We start from the raw sequence: 20,464 nt of genomic DNA, 5'->3' as shown, positions 1-20,464 counted from the left end.
TCCGCTTCATCTGCGGCCTGAGTGAAGAATGCGTCGTCATCCTCCTCCGCCTTCAAGCCCGCCTCTGCTAGAGCGATGAGCTCACTCAGTCTGTCAGTGTCGTTCTTAGCCTCCTCCGCTTCATCTGCGGCCTAAGTGAAGAATGATCGAGAAAATAGGTGTGTTCTATCCCTACGCCTTGGAGCGGACTTGGTACCACTGTCGCTTCTGATTCGGCATAGCTTCAATGTTCACGGTCATCCGCAACAACTGCACCCTTGGGCTCCTCTCCCCACCTCCTCCGTGTTCTCCATCATGTGGGTTCTCCATCATGTGGGTTCTCCATCTTTTCATTTACAAGTTTTAGACCTTTCTGCACTTGAGTTAGTATGTCAATAATAGAAAGTTCAGACTCTTATGTGAAAACACAAAGTACCACATGTATCCGGTTTCTCTTTGTTTTTCATTCTTATTATGTTCATATGTGAAATAGTAACAGCAGGATTGCACCCCAAATAGCAACGGATGACAGGCAAGAAATCTAAAATTCTAGGAAGAACTGTTATAGTATTTTTTTCCTTCGTCAAGTCACATCTATCATGCCAGCAATACATAATGAATTCAAGTACTTGCTATAGTCCTTTCAGCCCACTTTTGAAAGTTCCCAGCCCTCCCTCGGTTGCCAGCAAGGATTTGACTTTTAACAACTACGGACCATGTATCATTTAAGTAAAGCTTTGGTCTGCCTCCAAAAGCATATTTATGATCAAGCTCTGCCAATTGCAAATTATAAAGAAAACGGTTAACAATTCTGAAATACATATGAGATGAGCATGGAGGTCAACACACCTGAATCATAAGGCGCACATATTGATCATCATGTTAAAGCATGAATGGATTTTTTGTTCCTTTATTAGCCATATATCCTGATATCTCAACAATTAGCATATCATATGGAATCCAAAAAAATTCGGACTAGTGAGATACAGAAGCATCTGATTATCTATAGTAGGTAGTTTCTGATGTACAATGAGATAATATTTTTCAATGCGTTTTTGGTCAAAAGAATGCTATTGAATGACAAGGTTCAAATGTTTTTTTTCCCAAGTTATGAGAAACAAATAAGTTTTTAAGCAAAAGAACGCTAGTGAACAAGGTTCAAATGAACATAAATCGGTAGCTTTGATCTATTGAACAGAATACAGAGTATAAGGGTTGTCAGTTTTATCCAAAATCTAAGTCCATGGCTATGAAAAAAACATTAATCTGTTACATCCCTTTCTCAGTTGTATACTAGCATAAATAGTTTTTTTTTGGCAGATTTGTCATATCTCAGGAATATGAAGTAGCAAAAATCATTCTTTATACGGGTTGTCAATTACAAATCAAATAGTATGAACTTCTACGTAACTTGTATGCCATCTACTAAGATTTATGCAAATAAAGAACTTGCATGTCATCTACTAAGATTTGTGCAGATAAAGAAATATAATTTTTGAACATGTTTGACTAATTTGACAAAGTAAAAGTGCACCAATAGGGAAGGAAACCTCTTAGATTTTCTCCTCGACTCGATGGCCTGCAGAGCAGTAAAACAGTTGGAAACCTGTTTGGACTTAGCTGTTTAAGCGAGCAGAAAATGATTAAGGTGGCTGCACATCCATGCTTATAAATTTGAAGTACAATATATCATGAATATAAAAATGGCATACTGATTGAAGATGCTTTCCAACGCTATCCTGAAAGCACCCATCCCATAGCACCATTCTTGACATATCATCTTACCTTGTATTCAAGATCATCAAAGATGTTTATAGATCACACATCACACATTAAGATATTATGTGAAAATGAAACAGATGAAGCCCTAGAAGGCTTTCTATTAGTGAAGCACATACATGAAAGAAGTACATGTAGATCTCTTCCCCAGTCAATAGGATCACTGACAACAAACACTCCATTAACTCGCTCTGAATAAACATCATATGATGGGTGCCCTTTCGCAGACATGTAATTGTCTGCTTGCCAAACTTTCCAAGTCTTGAAAGGATCCATGGGGTCAATATTTTTATAATATGATGCATATTGATCTATGGACAAAACTTTTCCATGGATACAGATAACTCATGAGGAATTCACACAATAAATCTGACCCGTGATTGTAATAGCAACATGAAGAATTACCTAAATCCATACTCGAACATCACTACTACAGGCTCTCCTTTTCCAACAGCAGCAATAAGGTCATCTTCGAAACTGCAGAGTTCAAAAAGGGGTTCCATTCAGAATCCTACAAGTCCATGAAGAAACAAGAAATCATTAATAAATCTGACCCGTGATTGCCGCATCCGGGAGGGGCAGCGCCGCCAAGCCTCACGCGCTGAAAGCGGCCTCGCCGGGCGGAGGCCACCAGCGCGGAAGGGCGACACGCGGGGAAGAAACCGGCGTTAGCGCGGAGGGGGCGACGTGCGCGGAAGTGGCGGCGCGCGAACGGTGGGTACGGGCGGGTGGGTATACTTCGCGAAAAAACCCGCCACCGCACGCCATGGGTGGAGGCCGGGAGGGGGCGCGGCGCACGTGTCAAAGTGGGGGTGGGGGCGCCGTTGAGGAAGCCGCGCCCAGGGAGGAAGGGGCCACTGCTGGTCGTCGCCCTCCACGTCCCCGGCCTCGTCGCGCCCTCCACCTCCTTGGGATAGGACGATGGCGGGCAGCGTGACAGTGTCTGGCTGGCAGCGAAGACAAGAGGGAAGGGTGGAGTGCACGGCGCTGGGAGAGGCGTAGCGTCGGCCTGGTGACGCCTGGCGGCATCGCAACGTCGAGGAAGGCAGGGGAGGCGGAGCGTCGAACCGGTGGCACCAGCGGCGTCGCAAGGTCGAGAGGAGGCGGGGGAGATTCGGACGGCGCTGGGATGGGGAGCGGGGAGTGGAAGCGGTGCAGGGAGGAGGGCGGGGAGGAAGCGTGACGGTTTCGCGTAGAAGGCAGGGCGGCAAGGGACCAAGCGTCGCGACTGACGAGTGGAAGAAGGGGTCGGGGGTGGGTGTGGGTACGTGCGGGCGGGTATATATAGAATTGACGATGAAAAAAATTGAGCGGAGCGAGGCATCGACAGAGGGTAAATGTAAATAGTTTATAGTTTCTGGCCGGGACCGCTTGTCAGATTAGTGCAAGAGATTTAGATGCGTTGGATCTGAGTTTAAAGTCGATCTAAGAGGTAAAAATTAAAGTGGATATGAAATATTTGAGTGAGAGACTATTTTTTATTTCCTTCACTCCTTTATAGTAAATAGATACGTTTCTGCATCTTTTCGTCTTTTGACCATTCCTTCACAATACTATCACTTTTTAACATGTTGCTTATGCACTCCGTTGCTTAATGTGCAGGCCTGCAATGTCTACGGCAGTGTTACACTATATGACACCCTTGGTAAGTTTTTTTTTCCTGTAGAGCAATGAAAATTGTTCAGAACTATCATATTTACAAAGCAGTTGTCGAATCACATGTGTATAGTCACACACACACGCACGCATGTATAGGTCCTGCTTGGGTGAGAGATTAACTTTTATGGCTATTGGTGCCAGGTAGTAGAATTCGTATTGTGCCATGCAGAGGTACAGATTGCTTTTGTTGAGTAAAAATGATTGGGAGAGGTATGCTTCTTTATGAGAACCTTTTAATAGCTTTTTCCACCTTTGTCAGCATAGTAGAATTTAATGCAACTTATGATTATGAATTGCTATTACAAAAACAAGACATAATTTTATCTCTTATGTGAACCTATAAGATTGTATTCTTCGTTGTATCTATTATATATATCTACTGGTGTATGGTGGGTTTCTCGATCCGTGGTAGCGCCATTCAAAATCCAGCCAACTAACCGAACCCAAGTTTTCAATACCCTAATATTTTGAAAATGTCACTTAAAAACACTTCAACTTAAATTAGTTAAACATAGGAATCTGAAGAACACCATTGAATGCAGTATTCGATCAGTAGCACAGAGCTGGCATCACCATTTATGCATAAACAAAAGAATTCTTTTTTGTATGATAGGCTGATAGTAGTTCCATCGTCAGAGGCAACAGCAGTAGTATTTTCAAACACCCATCGAAACGCTGCCCAGACACAGACAAAAGGGAGGGGAATAGCGTACGCAGCAACAAAGGAGTAAGTACCTGTACCTTCATTCAATTGACGAATAATACCGTGCTCAGACCAGTCTATTCTTCAAAATAGGTTTGTTTGGATTCATGGCGAGCTGAGCCCGCATGTCTTCGACGAAGTCCTCCCCATAATCATCCACAAGAACTTCTTTGAGACTCGGGAGAGAAGATAACCCATAAAACAAGAGTGAGGCTTCGTGAGCTTTACGGACCAGTAGCAGCTCAAGCTTAGGTGTTGCTCTTTCTTCGAACTCAAATGAGCTGATGCCATCGACGTAGAACAGCTCCAGAACCATCAGATTTGGGAATGCCCACTGGTGGAAAGTGAAACGGTGGCTGTCACCCTTGAATGACCACCTCATCAGACTTAAGATGGCCAGGTTTGGTAGCTTGCCAAGAACCTGAATGGCTGCGTCTGACTCCAATATCTCGGTCTTCTCTAGCTTTAGCTTCACAAGGTTGTGGAGCCTCTCAATCCACCCGGGCCATTTGGCTAGATTGCCTTCCAGCTTGAGGCTCTGTAGGTTTTTCAGAGGTGAGGATAAACCATCCAAGCAGTCATATAAACTTTGCTCCCCTTCTAAGTGCACTGACAATGATTCCAGGCATATGAGATCAGTAAGGGTGGAACAAAACTCATGGCAGTTTTTCTTGCTGATGCCAGTCACTCCTAACTTGCGCAACTGGGTGAGCTTTCTTATACCCTTTAGGACGGCCTTTCCTCGTGCGATGTTCACAAGACTCAGTGTGTGCAAGGCTTTCAGCTTCCAGATACCACTTGGCACTACAAGACCAGGTGGGTTTCCCTGCCTTGCTAAAAATGGAAACATGACACAACAATAGAAAGTACATACATCAGAGGTATTTGGGTTGCCCTCCATTTCAGTTACATCCCGCATACACGCAGGTGAGCAACAGGCCACACAAAGCTTGGGTAGATCGTCACAAAGAAAGTCAGATGTGTTATTATAAAGGACGCTCCTGGCCTCGGCACGAAGATACTGTAGCTTCCTAAGCTTGATGATGGTCTTTGGCAGCACAATTATGCATGTACCTTTAATATCTAGAGTTTGGAGTTGCCTCATGTTACCCAAAGAATCCGGTAGGTGATAGATCCCACCACATCCTCTAAGAGAAAGATATTTTAAGTGAAGAAGCTTCCCGATGTGCTCAAGGTGATGATCAACTAGACCTGATGTGCCCTCTAAGTCTAGCACTCGCAGCAACCTCATCTTATCAGAAATGAAAAATGATCTCCACTCTCCAAACACTGTTAATGACCGTATACGAGACAGGTCTACTGCACTCTCGAATTCACTCTTATCTCCTTTCCAATTGCTGCTTATGGTAAGGTGACGAACTGTTCCATGGGCATTGGAGCTACAACCTTCCTCCAATCTAAAAACAAGATTTTCCTCTGTTGATTTTGAGATGCTGATGTCACGCATGAGATCATGGACTTTGCAAGAGTCAACTATAATTGATCGTTGAGATGGTAGAATCATGCTCCTGTCAATGAGTTCCATAAAATAGCAATCGGCTATTTCCCCAGGAGACTTGCCACGCACATCGCTTGAGTAACCCTCTGCGGTCCACCGGTGCACCAAGCGTCTTCGACTAATATTATGGCCATCAGGAAAGATGGACATATACAAGAAACAAGATTTCAGGTGATAAGGTAAACCATCGTAGCTTTTCATAAGGACATTCTTTATCATCCCGAGCTCTGGATTCATATCCAGTTCAGCACTAATATGCTCGTTCAACTTTCTCCACTCCAGGGGAATTTTTGGTTGCTTTGCCAAGAAGCCACCTATGGTAACTATTGCAAGAGGAAGTCCTTTGCACTTCTTCAAGATTATTTTTTCCTCTTCAGCCAACTCTGGGTGCTGCTCATCCAAATCTATAACCTTCTGAAACACCTAAAATTGGTTCCAAAATACGATTTAGCACTAATTAAGTGTGTGAACATGGAAACACAATATTAGTTGCAATTATTAATTAGTTTATGAGCTAATAATTAGTTTATGAGGACAATTATTGCATTATGTGTGTGAACATGGAAACACAAGGGCTTGTTCGCTTGTCTGAATTCTGGAGGAATCTGGATGGTTTGGAGGAATGCTGGATGAATTTGTGAGAGAAAAACACTGTTCCGGATGAAAAAATAAGCGGATCAAGCCGGGTTTAAGGGTACGTGTCTTACAGTTGTGTAACTAGGTAAAATAGGTCCAAAGACTATCTTGGAGTTGGTGTGGACCTCCCTCAACCTCCTCTTCCCCAAAGGATGAATAGATGATCCCACTAAGGATCGGACAACAAATGCTACATCATCAAGATCTAACTAAAACTGTATATATATATATATATATATATATATATATGTCCTTGAAGCTTACTCCATAGTATGTTGCTTGCATGTTTCTAATCGCCGCAAATAAATCTCATCATATTTTGCTTAGTTTCATAGATTCTCTAAAGTTAATTGCATATCTTTTGAACAAAAATCTACTACTAGGGGCCATTCTGGTTTATTGGCTTTCACACCAACGGTTTAAGTTTGCAAGTTTCCTATGCCAGCAACATATATGGCTTTGCCAGCCCATTCACTCTCTCAGTAGCCTAGCCTTCACCTAGTAATATTTTGTTTCCCATTAGCATGTGTCCCACCGCCCGTTAATAACCCCGTGCTGTGGCAGAGCTGTCAGTGCACCCGAGGAGCCTGAACCTGATGAACCAAGCAAGGAGCCAGAGCAGGCCGAGACGTCCGCTGCATCCAGGCCAAAGCGCTCCATCCGGCCCAACACGCTGCTCAGCGGCCCAGAATGGCTCAAGTAGACTATATGTACTAGGAGAGGGAAAGAGAGAGGGCATCAAACATTGTATCCCAAAACCTGAACCTGAATTAAGATTCGTCCTCGCCTCGCTATCGCTCGCTGCTCGTTCTTTCCCCCTTCTCCAAGTTCTTCCAATTTCCTCCCCAATTTCCCCCACTCCTGGCTGATTGCTAACAAGAGCCAAAGCTGAATGAAAGGAGGGGCCGGATGGAGCTAGAACTAAAAAAATCTCTCCTTTTCTTTGGCTACAAATTTGCTAAGAGTGCCGATCAGTTGAATAGAAAGTCAGCAATAATCCAATAGAGAACAAATGCCTAAGAAATAGATATGATATGCTTCCAGCATATACACTGTCCAAATTAACCAAAACCTAATCATCAGTGTGCCTGTGCTTATCCTGTTTGAACATGTTCATCCTAACTAGAGCCTACAGACGTCATAGGTGAAGTACCTTAAACATCGACCTAAGGACCTCAGGAACTTATCACGACTAACGTTTGTGATTTTAGCCCTGTAGTCAAGTCTGGGACTAATGGACGGCTCGCTGGCTCTAGATGGCATGCATGGCAGTTGCGAGGAGGCCAACAAGCGCAGAGAGACTAGAAAGCTTCCGATATAAAGCAGACATGAAGACAAGTATAGTACTAACTATGCATGCAGCCGACGGTCGAGCGTAGCTCGGTTGGTTGCTCGCCAGCTGTGCCAGCGGCTGGGCGTGTGTTCGATCCCTGGGATCGGCAGCGTGCCTCACGGGGTTTTTCCCTAGTGTTGTGCATGGTTAGTGTCAAGTGCGAAGCCAGGATGTGTATGTTAGTACTACGACTTGTACTCAAAGAGTTGAGGCATAAAAAAAAAAAAAAAACTATGCATGCAGCCATGTCGATGTGCATCGAGTAGTATGCATGTAGTCTGTCCTTTGAAAATTCACCCACGGCAAGGAGGGGCCGGAGCCAGCATGGCCCCAACGTGGTTCCGCCAGTGACCCCATGGTTTTTTATCCCACCACAGCCTAACTAGAACCCAACTACAACCACTAGAGGGGCCATCAAATCTGGCTTTCCTTATAGAAAGAAAATGGCATGATTGATAAAAGAGAGAAATACATAATTAAACATTTACATTACAACAATACACTTCTCCAATGTATCAGGAAACTATCATAGTTTACCCTATTGCATATAAAATAATGTATCTTAGTCACATGATTAAGATGACAATAGGTTCTTTGTCAATTCATATGTTACCATGTTTATAGGTTTTTCAATTTACTCAAATCATTTTTGAAGGGTTTGTCCATTTTTATGTAGACTTAATAAATGTCACCTTAAGTCGGTTTGCTATGTATGTTGGTTGCTGACCGAACAACTACCCCGTAGTATATGTCTTTATACAAGATTTTCGCAATCTAGATGGAGGTATAGGTGAAAAGTGCACCGCAAATGGTGGTACGGACGAAAATTTTCCAAAATAAATACTTTGGTGGACCACCTCAGATGGTAGTACAGATAAATATATTCCAAAATAAACACTTTGGTCTAAAATATATTCAAGCATAGAAAAATATAAATACCTTTATTTATGAACCTTATTGACAAATAAACAAATCATATATTCTAGCCTAAGAGAACAGAATTCTCCTTGTTTATGTGAAATCTATTGCATTGTGACTAAAGCTGACAGCATTTAGGCCGCCTTGAAGCTAGCATAAAACACGTACTAGGAGAAAACAATTATTGAACATTTGAATTGTATAGGCTATCAAACTTAACTAGAGTCCTACCAAAATAGAATGCTACTTTTAGAAGTTAAAGTTGTAAACTTAAGGTCACCGTGTACCATCATCATGCTAACCTTAATTGTCACAAGGAGTTCAAAGTTTGAGGAATCTAACAAAGAACATGACTTAGAGCCTCCTTCCGTTAATTGCTTTGCAGTAATAAGTGATGATGCTAACCCTTGGTGTGCATACATAAATGCTTAGGTAAGATAATAAAGTGTAAGAGAACAAAGAAATTACCACTAAATGTACATGTGTGTGTGCCCACACGCGCATTGGAGGATGCAAAAGGAAAAAAAAACAATCATTCTATATGCTTGCAATGCAATTCCAAATAAAGCAAACCAGTCATATAATATGCTATCGTACCTTTTCCGTGAAGAGGCTATGTGCATCTCTGTCTCCCAAAATTTCAAGCTTGTATATGTTTTTGTCTTCCTTCGAACAATGCTTAGCAACATTCTCTTGCCTTGTGGTGACTATGATTCGGCTTTTTGTTACTGATGTAGGGAAAAGATGCGTTATAGTGTCCCACTCCGTGATAGACGATAAATCATCCAGAACAATAAGGTATTTGTTTCCTTCTAAATAATTAGCCAATAAGGACAATTGATTTCCTGGGTTTTTCCTGTCACCATTGACTGTTTCCTTACAATCTAGTTGTGTAGCTAAGCTATTGATGAGCTCATTAGGATCAAAAGGGTGCTTTATTGTGACACAAGCACGCTTATCAAACATTGCACTGACCTCTTGGCTTTGGTAGACATATTTGACTAGGGTGGTTTTCCCAAGACCACCCATTCCACATATAGATATCACCTTAAATTCTTGCTGGCTACATTTATTTGAGATCAGCTTGATAATATCTGATTTTTCTTTCTCTCGCCCAATGAAATTATGAGATTCCTTCGAAGCAGCTATTGATGTCTCCATGCGAGCGAGTCTCTTTCCATACACAGATCTGTTCATATTAGTAGTGTCTGTGTTCAAGCTAGGCCTTGACTCCATTGAACGTGTTTCATCTTGTGAACCCTTGACATAAGAAAACTAGGTTAGGTGCTACTCTCTGTTTTACAAAGCAATGTTTAATTGTGTTTGGGATGCTGAAAAAGCAACGTTTAAATATTTTGTGGGTTGTGACATAACTCCAACGAGACAGCAACTTGTTTAGCTGACTTGTTTAACTAACTAGTAAACAACAGGTAACATTAGCAATGATATTAAGGGGTTTGAATTACCTTCTCGTAGAAAGCATACAGAGTCTGGTCAGTATATAATTGCTTGTGCTCTAGTACCATAGTTTCTGGCCCAACGCACAAGCTTGCCACGTCGATTTTCTCTGTGCATGCTACAAGTCGGCTACCTCTCTTGTTGTCAGGAAAACATGCTTTAATCTGGTCCCACTCCTCAACAGTGGACAGGTCAGTAAGCACAATCAGACAACTCTTCATAGCCACATACTTGTTGAATGCACGGACCAAATAACCGTCCTTCATCCTTCCCATCCTCCGCAGATCTTGGCTCCCGCCAGGAGCAGCTGGTGCATCGTCTTGTGTTTCGGCCAGTTCTCCAAGACAACAATCAGCATAAAATTGCCTGACAATGTTTTGTAGAAACTCTGTTAGATTGAAAGGATGTGTGAGCGTGACCCAGGCTTGGCACTCGAACTTGTTGTTTGTCTTGAGATCATTGTAAGCCCTCCTGACGATGGATGATGCACTAACAAGAGCACGGCTTGTTCGTCCCCACACAGCGATCACTCTAATATGATCGTCGGCCTTGTTGCTGCTGCTGATGAGTCGAATGAGATCCGCTTTCGCTCTGTCCTGCTGCCACCTCGCTTCCTCCATGATGCCCGGCAACGACGCGCTGGCCAAGCTGGAATGCACGGTGATGCTACTGGCAGCAGCAAGCTGCTTGGAGCCAGCAGAGCCCTTGATGAGGTGGTAGCGCACGTTCCTCTGGCTGACATCCTCGACCTTGGCTCGGAGCTCCTTCATCTGCTTGGCCACGCGGCGTCGGTCAAGCAGCGTCCGAGGGATGCCACAGCACCACCACCAGGGACTGTTCCCCATCCCTAGACGAACGGGGAAGCCCTGGAGGCAGTCCTCGACGTCGTAGGCCACGTCGCGGACCTGCTTCACCCAGGTCTTGACAACCATGTGCTCGTCGCGCTCGTCGTGCGCGGCCATCAGGAAAGCCAGCATCATCTCGAGCTCGCCCCTGATGAAGGCGTGGTCGCGCTGGACGCCGAGCTGCAGGGCCACCTCCTCCGCGACGGCGGATTTGGCGTAGCCCAGCGCTCCGTCCAGCACGGACTTGCCGACACTCAGCACCGTCGACTCCATGGATCGAGGGCCAGATTAAATCACGCGTGGGTGCGTGGCTACTTGTCGGAGAGAGAGAAAAAAAAATACACAAGCTTCTGCTTTGCGGCTTGGAATGGCAGCGATGAATGGTCCCGGCGTACGTCTTTAAAGGTGCAACAAGGAAGAGACGGCGGAAACGAGAGAGAAGGAGCGCGTGTGGTTGGTAGAGACACTGGTTTGGCCGCCAGACCTGACTATTGAACAGTCTACTAGATAGACTGCTGCGTGGGTCCTCATTTAGTCACGGTAGAAGTAGAACAGCTAGCGACTATTCTACCCATCGGTGGAGCAGAAAGAAACAAGTTACAATCAGGAATGGACAAGAATCCGGCCGGATATAACCTCGTGGGGGCTTGCCAGTTGTGGGGAAAGCTCCCGCTGCTTTCGTGGGCGACCGGGCCACGGTCTTTCGACTTTGGAGCGCCGGCCGCCGAGGCCCTGCAAGAAGGCGTCGTGGAGATGGAGATGGAGATGGAGATGGAGATGGAGACTGGAGAGCCACGTGCATGCGAGCCTATAGATGGCCATAAGGTCCGAGGGCCATGAGCATGGCCTACGGCCCAACTTTTTGGCCCGGCCAAAACACGGCATGGCCCGATGGCCGTTGTGTCCGTGCTGGCCCAGTGGCATTGTTGGCTCAGCACGACCCAATTAACCGGAAGCTCACTAGTCATCTTCGTCTCACATATAAATAAAACTATGTTTGATTAAGATGTGGCTTTTGGGGCCGTGAGCTGTATCTATTGAAAAAGTACTTTCGAGGTGTGGGTTGTGAGAAAAATCAAAAGCCATTTGGTTGAGTAGTTGTCTTTTGAAAAAACCGTTGAGCAGACCTCACATGTCATTCACAACCTTCCAAAAAAATTGCTATCATCGGCCCCACTCAACTTTCTACATCTCTCACTTACGACCAGCCCCACTTGTCAGCCTCACAGATTCTTCATCCTCTCGAAACGACAAAGGCCTCGTCGGAGCTGGGGCAGGGGCCATGCCCGCACCGACCGTCAGGATGGGGCACAGGGCACGTTGGCCGTCGGGCTCGGAGCAGGTGCTGCACCCATGCGTTGAAGGGGAGCAGGTGCCGCCACCACCCGTCGGGGCAGAGGCTCGGCGGGGATAGAGAGGAGAAAGTCGACCGAGACGGCAGAGTTTGCATCGGATGGAGAGGAGGGAGCAGGTGCCACCACCACTCGCTGGGGCAGGGGTTGTGCCCACGCCCACCGCCGAAGCTCGAGTAGGAGGTCGCGCCACCGAGACTAGGGCCGTGGCAGGGGCTGAAGGAGGGGAGAGGGATCTGCTGGCGGGGTGAAGTCACGAGGTCCTGCGTGACGGGAAGAAGTCGGGGACGGGAAAGAAGAGGAAAAAAATGGCATGTATCTTCATAATCAGTAGTAGGTGGGTAATTTTTTTGCCTCAAAAGCAGCTGAAAGCAGGAGGAAGCTTCTTTAAATTTTGTACTAGAGCAAAAACAGTTTTTTTGCCTAAAGCAGTTGTGGCTTTTCACCCTTTTTGGTTGGCTTTTGGCTTTTGCAAAAGCAAAAATAGGTTGAAAATCCCAATCAAAGGGGCCTAAATCAAGACCCTATTTTTGGTATCGTGCCACCCTCCAGTCACCTCTTTCCCTTCTCCAGCGTTGAAAGGACATAGATGCCTAGTGGAAGGGTAAATAGCCTATAAAAATTTCCCTACAAAAAGCACAACACTAAAACAAAGTAGTTAGTAAAACAACAAAACCAAAAAGGTACTACTTTGCCTAGTTCTCTCACCCAATACAAGTCCCTACACAATTCTATAGTAGCCATTGAATTCTACCACTAGAGCACACAAACACACCAGCACTACTACAGAATTGGACATCATTGTCGGCATCATCACTGCCGGATTTTAAAAAATCGACAGTGATAGGACCAACCGACATTAATATTCGAGTATTCACTGACGGTTCATATCACTGTCGGTTTTAACAAAGAACCGACAGTGATATTGGGTCATCACTGTCGGTTTTAGCCAAGAACCGACACTGATACTATCACTGTCGGTTCGTGGCTTGAACCGACAGTGATATGCTGCAAGAAAACTTCATAAGTTTCTCATATGATGTTCGATGAAGATGAACTTTATATCAAAGTTGTAGTACTTGATGAGATCTACAACTTTGTTGTTCAAACTTTTTAAATTTGAGATCGTTTGGATATTCCAATATTTTCATTTGAAATAATCTATCTAACAAAAATTATGTTTGATTTCTAAAATTTAAAATTTAAATTTTTCAAACGGCCTTAGATGGAGAAACGCCCAAAACAAAAGTTGTAGATCTCGAAAAGTTATGCAACTTTGTAGTTGAAAACTTTTTTATTTGAGATCATTTACTACTTGAAAATGCTGTTTGAAATTAAATTTTGAAATTATTGAAGAACTCTGATATCTCTTTTTAATATCTGGCTAAAACTTGTAACTAGTCTTTCTCCCTCGTACTAACTTCAAATTTGATGTTTTTTTCCTAAAAATTTCTAAAATCACGGCCTATCAATTTATTGTGTTCTTACCGCTATTATTTTATCCATCTTTTGATGTGACTGTGTTTTATCTATTTGAATTTTGAATTTAAAAAAATGACAACTTCAAACGTTATTTTGGAATACTAAATGATTTCAGCTGAAAAAGTCATGAACATAGAAGTTGTAAAACTTATCAAGATCTACAACTTTTAGATTGATCATTTCTTCATTCGATAAAGTGGTAGTAACAATGTTCACAAAATTTACATATCTCTCTTATAGTTTCATAAACAATAAGAGGGATGTATAACATTTGTGAATAATGTTACTACCACTATGTCGGATGAATAAATGATCAAATGACCAAAATAAAAGTTGTAAATCTCGGAAAGTTATGAAACTCTGTAGTTGACAAATTTTTTATTTGAAATCATCTTGTTAAGGAAAATTACTTTTGAATTTCTAAAATTTGAAATTTAAATTTTATAAACGACCTCGGATGGAAAAACTACCAAAATGAAAGTTGTAGATCCAAAAAAATTATGAAGCTTTGTAGTTGACAACTTTTTTATTTGAAATCATCTTCTCAAGGAAAACTATGTTTGGATTTCAAAAAAAATAAATTTTGAATTTTTTAAACGACTTCGGATGGACAAACAACAAAAACGAAAGTTGTAGATCTCATAAAGTTATGAAACTTTGTAGTTGATAACTTTTTGATTTGAAATCATCTTGTCATGGAAAACTACGTTTGAATTTCTCAAATTTGAAATTCAGATTTTGTAAATGACCTCGGATGGAGAAACTACCAAAATAAAAGTTGTAGATCTCAAAAAGTTATAAAACTTTGTAGTTGACAACTTTTTCATTTGAATTCATTCATGGTCTCAAATACTCATTTAAAAATCTGATGAACATAAAATGGCTAGGACGAAAACCTCATTTAGACAAAAACAACTTGCAGGTGGAACGGTTAGGGGCTGAAGACACGAAGCAGGAGATCAGGGGTTCGAGCGTCGGTGGCTGCGAAGTACGCGAAAAATCGCATGACTTGTGACTTGCCCGACCGTGTGGCTGTCTGGGGCCTCTCCCGGTATTAAAAAAATTTCCCTATTTTTTCAATTATTTTTTTGGCTTTCCTAAAAACCACATCAGTGTCGGTTCACATCAGTATCGGTTTATAAGAACCGGCAGTGATGTCAAAACCCCATCACTGCCGGTATGCCACATTGGTTCAAAATCCGACAGTGAAAGAGTTTTTTAAACCAACAGTGATATCAAAGATTTAGGGTAATGCGTGCTAGCAACTAAACAAAGCATCTTTGGCTAGCTAAACTGTTAAGCAACTAAACTAGCTACTCTACCATTAAAGCTACGAGTAACTAGCCAGCTACACTAACTAGCAAAAGCAACCACATTACACAAGCAAAGAATGAATGAAAGCACAAGTGTAGTGATTAATACCAAACTGGGCAGGAGATGAACATAATGATTTTTATGTATTGTATTATTACATTTAAATAGAGATTAGTGTCTAATATTTACATTTGATAGTAGTATAATGCATCGCGCGTGCACACACACCATTGCCATCAAGATTATGCTTCAAGTTACACGTCGTCATTCAATCGATAATGCAAATATTATAAATAAATCACTTTGATTTAGGGTCATTTCCAAGTAAAGTGAAGAAATTCGAATCTTCTTGGATCACCTGGTCCATGATGAATCCGGCTAGTTGGTCTTACATTGGTGTGATCTTGGATGCTAGCAGCTCACGGGCGTGAAGCACTTGTCACTATCATCAAAGCAGAAAGGTATTGAAATGCACAAGTGTTAACTAAAATAGTAACATTTTTCGTTGATTTAACAAGTATACATAAAATGGAAAATATATACACCAATTTGTTTTCGGGCGTTAAATCATTGCCGTTGTAGTTGTGCATTGCCCATATAACGTAGAACCCGCACTCATTGTTGGTCCGCGGCTGATGTAGATTATAGTTATTCATATGATATAGCGTGAAAAGTCTACAAAAAATTGTGAGGATCAGGCGATCATGACACGGTGGCCTGACCAGCCCCATTGGACACATAAGGCACGAAAAGTGTGGGGCGCATGGATGAGGAGGGGCACTAGGCCCAGATAGTGGCCATCTAGGGAGCGACATTGTCATTCCCAATGGCACTGGTGTCGAGGTAGTACGGGAGCACCAATGCCAAGTGCAGGGAGGATAGAATTGAAAGCTATGGAACCTCGGTAAGCAAGTCATGGCGAGCTATCATGTGTGCTTTGGCACTACGACCTCCACCTAGTCCATGTGCCAGGATTTGATATTGAGAAGGAGAAGGATAGGTTGGGGCAGAGGAGCTAGGTTAGAGGCGGAGGCGAGAAGCATGGGAGGAGCGAGGCTTGAGGTGACCTTTGAGGCAACCCTAGTCATGGAACTGTGGCATGGAGGCATGGGGCAGTGGACAGTGAGCGAGAATGCCAATGGCGGACAGTAAGCGGTGCACGGGTGATGAGGCACGCGAGGAAGGCGAGCAGCATGCGGGCATAGACGTTGGACGGTGTGCGTGTGGCCTTGGAGCAATCCGGCAGGCGACGGACAACATGGAGTGCCACGTCAGTGATCGGGACATGTTTGGACCTTGACATAGTGTAGGGCCAAGTACCTATACGTGGATGTGCATCTTAGAAGTCTAGGGATCTAGATGGCATCCGTTGCTAAGTTGAGAGGTTGCTCCAATGTATTTTACTTTTCTTTTCAACTACCCCAATGGGCCAGTTCCATTCGTTAGATGCTAGCGTGTAAACACACGTCATGAACCTGTGGCATGTGGCTATGATTGCTCTATGAAAACCTTTCAAGTTTTTTTCCATGGAAAACTCATGTGTTGAGATTCTCGCAGACACCGCTATCGAGATCACCTCCCCAAATAACCGAGAGTAGACTCCCCTGCTTTTTATTGGCTGAGAAGGCGATGGACTTTTTCTCAATCGCCTCCCTACCTATCACCCTCCTCCACTTCTCTGGCCATCCAGCTTGCGTAGGAGAAACTTTATCTTTTTTAAGCACTATTTACAAGGAACCGGTAATAGCGCGACCAGTCGCGTCTATTATAAAACATGTTGCTAGCGGTTAGGACATTTCCCTCTCCGTCTCTCATGAACAACATAGTAGATGAAAGTATAATACATATACACAAGAGATAGGGAGACTATTCTTTATTTTTCTGAATATTGGTAATAACAACATAGAGCTTCCACGTATATATAGTCCTGCCAAGGCCAAAGAGTTTGGTAAGAGCCCACATACAAATAGACTAGGATTAGGATTCCTCCTTCTCCTTTCCTTCTAGGATAGAGTCCGTATGTTTTACAACACTCCCACTTGGACGATTACCACGATATGCATATGTCTCGTTAAAAACTCCATCCGAAAACCTAGTGGGAAAAAATGATTCTTGGAGTACATCACATTCGTTAATTGCATTGCACATGTTGTCTCATTAAAAATCTTGTGTGAGAAACCTTCAAGTAAAAACTCACATAGGAAAAAAGAGTACAACATTTAACCTTCTTGGTCATTGATTCTTCGGGATATTCTAATCTTCATGAACAGATATTGATCTTCATGATCTATGCATAAACTTTAATGTTTTAACATATATGATCTACTTGATCTTTGTAATTCTAGTGGTTACCTTCAAGGTAGATTCAATCAAATTGCTCCCCATCACATAGTCATATTTGAACTTCATTGTTCAAATCACACTTCTCATAACGTGTGCTTAATTAATGGTATGTTGTACCACAATACTATATCTTTTAAAAATTAGGTCACAATTCTTATGTGAATTATAATATGAGTATAAACAAGAGCAATATGCTGCATGCATAATAACCGCTTATTAGTTGTGCAAAATAAATAAATTTTATCCTTTAGGGTAATAAATCCTTTAAAAGAATTATGGGGGTAAATAAGTTAGAATATTCAAGATCTTCTTGATACTGCATCAAACTTATACTAGAGTTTTAGTACTTATAATTCTTTCTTAGTGGATTTTCCAATTATATGTTTTACAAATCTTTAGGATTTTGATTATACCACTAAATGAATCCAGTCTTGCATTTGGCATTTATGGGATAATCAATTGCTAAAGTCACCATTATTCTTATATCTTCTATGATATTTAGAGGATATCATCACTTCATTGCTAATATGGACTTTCTAAGTGTTTGTACGACATCTTCATGGTATTTAGGATTCCTCATTTCCTTTCTCTCGGGTCTCTGTTCACTTCAGAGATTAATGGTGTTTATTCAAGAATCGACTGGTAAATCCTTCATGGATTAACTCCTTCAAGGACTTTCTCATTTTTGGTGAATAATATTTCTCTTCTATGAGATATATTCTCTACTACATGAGAGATTATTATGTGATATACACAATGAGATAGTGTTATTCACTATCAAGTCATTCGATGACTCTATTCCTTTTAGGATATGCTCTTATTAAGACTTCAATATTCATCATGAATATAGTCTACCTTAGACTTCTTAGTACTTATATGAGATTTAATTTTCATATGTTGCGATTTATATTCTTTAGGAATTATATGGATTTTCATAATCCACTTATTAACTGCAAATTCCATAATCATTCAATTCATTTCCCAGAGATATGGCAGAATATTTATTTCTTCTTAGTAGGAGATCCAACCTCAATTTCTTTCTTCATTGACCCGATATAATCGCTACAGGCGACTTTGCCATGGACTTTGTTTTCGGATCTGGGTTCTGATAAGAGAAACATTTGCAATTTTAGAGGTATCGTTGTCGACAACTATTATTTTCTCCCAATATTCTCATAATATGAGTTTATTCTGTCTTTTTGTTATTTCCCAAACAAGGGATGATTTGTTGTTCTGCATACCCAACACTAATGATGCGCGCGCTTAGTGTGTTGGATTTCATCTTCGTGATGATCCTCTTTATGAGGTGCTTAACCTTCTTCATGAGGTGTTCTCTTCATGAGAATGGAGGAGTTTGTTCTTATTTTATTTTTATTCAACAAGTATACACTAAACTAGAATTCACGGGCGTCCCATGGATTTTAGCTTGATAGTATACAACATTTTAGTTTACTACTAGTAAACACAACTTCTGGTTTATAACTTCAAATTACTTCGTTTTTTTTCAAAAATATCTGGCATATGCTCTGCTTTATGCTTCACTAGAGCATTAGTCAAACTATTGTTTGATTTAGTGCGTGATACTATTCCTGCTTCAAGCTTCAAGGAATATTTCCTCTTAAGATCATTTTCCTTCTATGGAAATAATATTTGATATTCAATATAGGCTTTCTCTCCCCTAATGGCAATATTAGATCTTTAATAGCATACTTCAAAAGATATCCCCTATGATAGGCTTAAAATAATTCAAATTCACGTATCTCCAACTACAAGTGGAGGCCCATTCATGTATGCTATGATAGATATTTATGGGAAATATTAATGCACATATTTAAACACGGAAGTTATTATTCATTAATGCAGTGAGCTAGAATACATAAAGTGTAATTAAGAATGTTCAACATTCCTACAAACTCAGGGACGTTGTCCCCCTAATTTGTATATATCATAGTTTAGAAAACTATTTCATTGTCTAGCTTCTTTATTGTTTAGCCAAAATAATTGATCCAAATACTCATATAAAAAATGAATCATATACCTTAAAAATATAGAATAAGCAATATTCAAACTAACGTGGAATTTCTTTAAGACTAACGCGGGAGCGCGCGACCCCTCTCCGATATCTGCATGTGGTGGACCCACTGACACAAGCAGCCTGCGGTAAGAGATTGGACGTGGTTGAGGATCCTAAATCTCCTTCTAATCCTTGGCTTTTAGTAAGATGAGAAAAAATTCCTCTCCAACAACTCCTAATATATCCTTCTAAAATTTATGCATTTGCGAAATTCTCTCTCATCCCGCGTAACTTTACGCGGACTCGGTGTCACGTGGAAAGAGGTTTCCTGCACGGCTTGGTCTTCGCGTGCCTTCGACGACCGCGTCGCCTCCATGTGGCGCGCGCGTGCAGGAGATGGAGCGCAGGCCCAAGCAGATGCTCGCCTTCCTCCTCAAGGTCGTCGGCGACCTCGACAGGCTGCACCGCCTCATCGGCGACGCCGCCGCACCGGACAACGGGTTCACCTCCGGCGGCGATGCTGTCGAGCCGCCCTCCGCCGCAGAGGGCGGCGAGAAGCGGGCCAGGCTGCTGCTCGACGGTGACAACATGGTGCGCTCGGCCCCGAGGCTGTCGACTTCGTCGGGTTCTACAGCAGCGGCGGCGTGTTCGGCGACGTTGCCGTGGATGCTGCCGTGGGATCTGCCGGTGGCGGGTGCTCGTTTGCGTTCGGCGGCGGGTACTGAGTGATGACCATGCGCCGCCCAGTGTCAGTCAGCAGCTTGGCCCGCTTGTGCTACTGTTTCTGCCGACTTCTTGCTTGCCAATGCCATTGCGGCGTGCGTGGCCGCCGCTTGGAACGCCCAAGAGGCAAGACCGGCGGCAGCCGTCATATGGAAGCATGGCAGGGGCCTACAGCAGCCCATGATGGATGATAATGATGTTATGTTCTGTCCATGCTCCATGGATGTCTATTTGATGCTTTTGGTGGATCTGATCTGATTTTATGGGCGGGAGTGACTACCGCGTCGGGATCATCCGAGCATCTGCTTGGGCTTGCGCTCCGTCTCCTGCACGCAGCGCCACATGGAGGCGACGCGGTCGTCAATGGCGCGCTGCTTCATCACGCCGCCACCATGGACTGCCCTGGC

The 20,464-nt window shown here is 42.8% G+C and overlaps 1 protein-coding gene and 1 long non-coding RNA gene across 3 annotated transcripts; both read right to left on the bottom strand.

Annotated features, from left to right (window-relative positions):
• Nucleotides 1–1,476: 1,476 nt before the first annotated feature.
• Nucleotides 1,477–2,657, bottom strand: LOC136476957 (uncharacterized). 2 transcript variants are annotated; one of them, XR_010763783.1, is made up of 4 exons: nt 2,313–2,657; nt 1,878–2,235; nt 1,692–1,764; nt 1,530–1,599 (listed from the first exon to the last, which is right to left on the bottom strand). It is a non-coding gene; the product is annotated as an uncharacterized lncRNA (long non-coding RNA). The 2 variants fall into 2 exon arrangements; XR_010763782.1 differs by having other exon boundaries at nt 1,477–1,764.
• Nucleotides 2,658–4,046: 1,389 nt separating this feature from the next.
• LOC136476956 (disease resistance protein RPM1-like) lies at nt 4,047–11,182 on the bottom strand. Its single transcript, XM_066474934.1, has 3 exons — nt 9,993–11,182; nt 9,124–9,786; nt 4,047–6,062 (listed from the first exon to the last, which is right to left on the bottom strand). Exons 1-3 carry the CDS (start codon nt 11,100–11,102, stop codon nt 4,188–4,190), a joined length of 3,648 nt encoding a protein of 1,215 aa, XP_066331031.1. The 5' UTR covers nt 11,103–11,182; the 3' UTR covers nt 4,047–4,187.
• Nucleotides 11,183–20,464: the final 9,282 nt, after the last annotated feature.

This window comes from Miscanthus floridulus, chromosome 8 (genome assembly GCF_019320115.1).
Source record: "Miscanthus floridulus cultivar M001 chromosome 8, ASM1932011v1, whole genome shotgun sequence".
In the NCBI taxonomy this organism is placed as follows: domain Eukaryota; kingdom Viridiplantae; phylum Streptophyta; class Magnoliopsida; order Poales; family Poaceae; genus Miscanthus; species Miscanthus floridulus.
Note: the sequence above shows the minus strand (reverse complement) of the source record. Positions and strands in the feature narration are given on the sequence as shown.

Coding starts and splice junctions, on each gene's coding strand:
- LOC136476956 (XM_066474934.1), bottom strand. CDS start 11,102: ATGGAGTCGACGGTGCTGAGTGTCGGCAAGTCCGTGCTGGACGGAGCG. Junction 9,787..9,992: donor TGTATGCTTTCTACGAGAAG/GTAATTCAAACC, acceptor TCTTATGTCAAG/GGTTCACAAGATGAAACACG. Junction 6,063..9,123: donor ATAGCCTCTTCACGGAAAAG/GTACGATAGCAT, acceptor AACCAATTTTAG/GTGTTTCAGAAGGTTATAGA.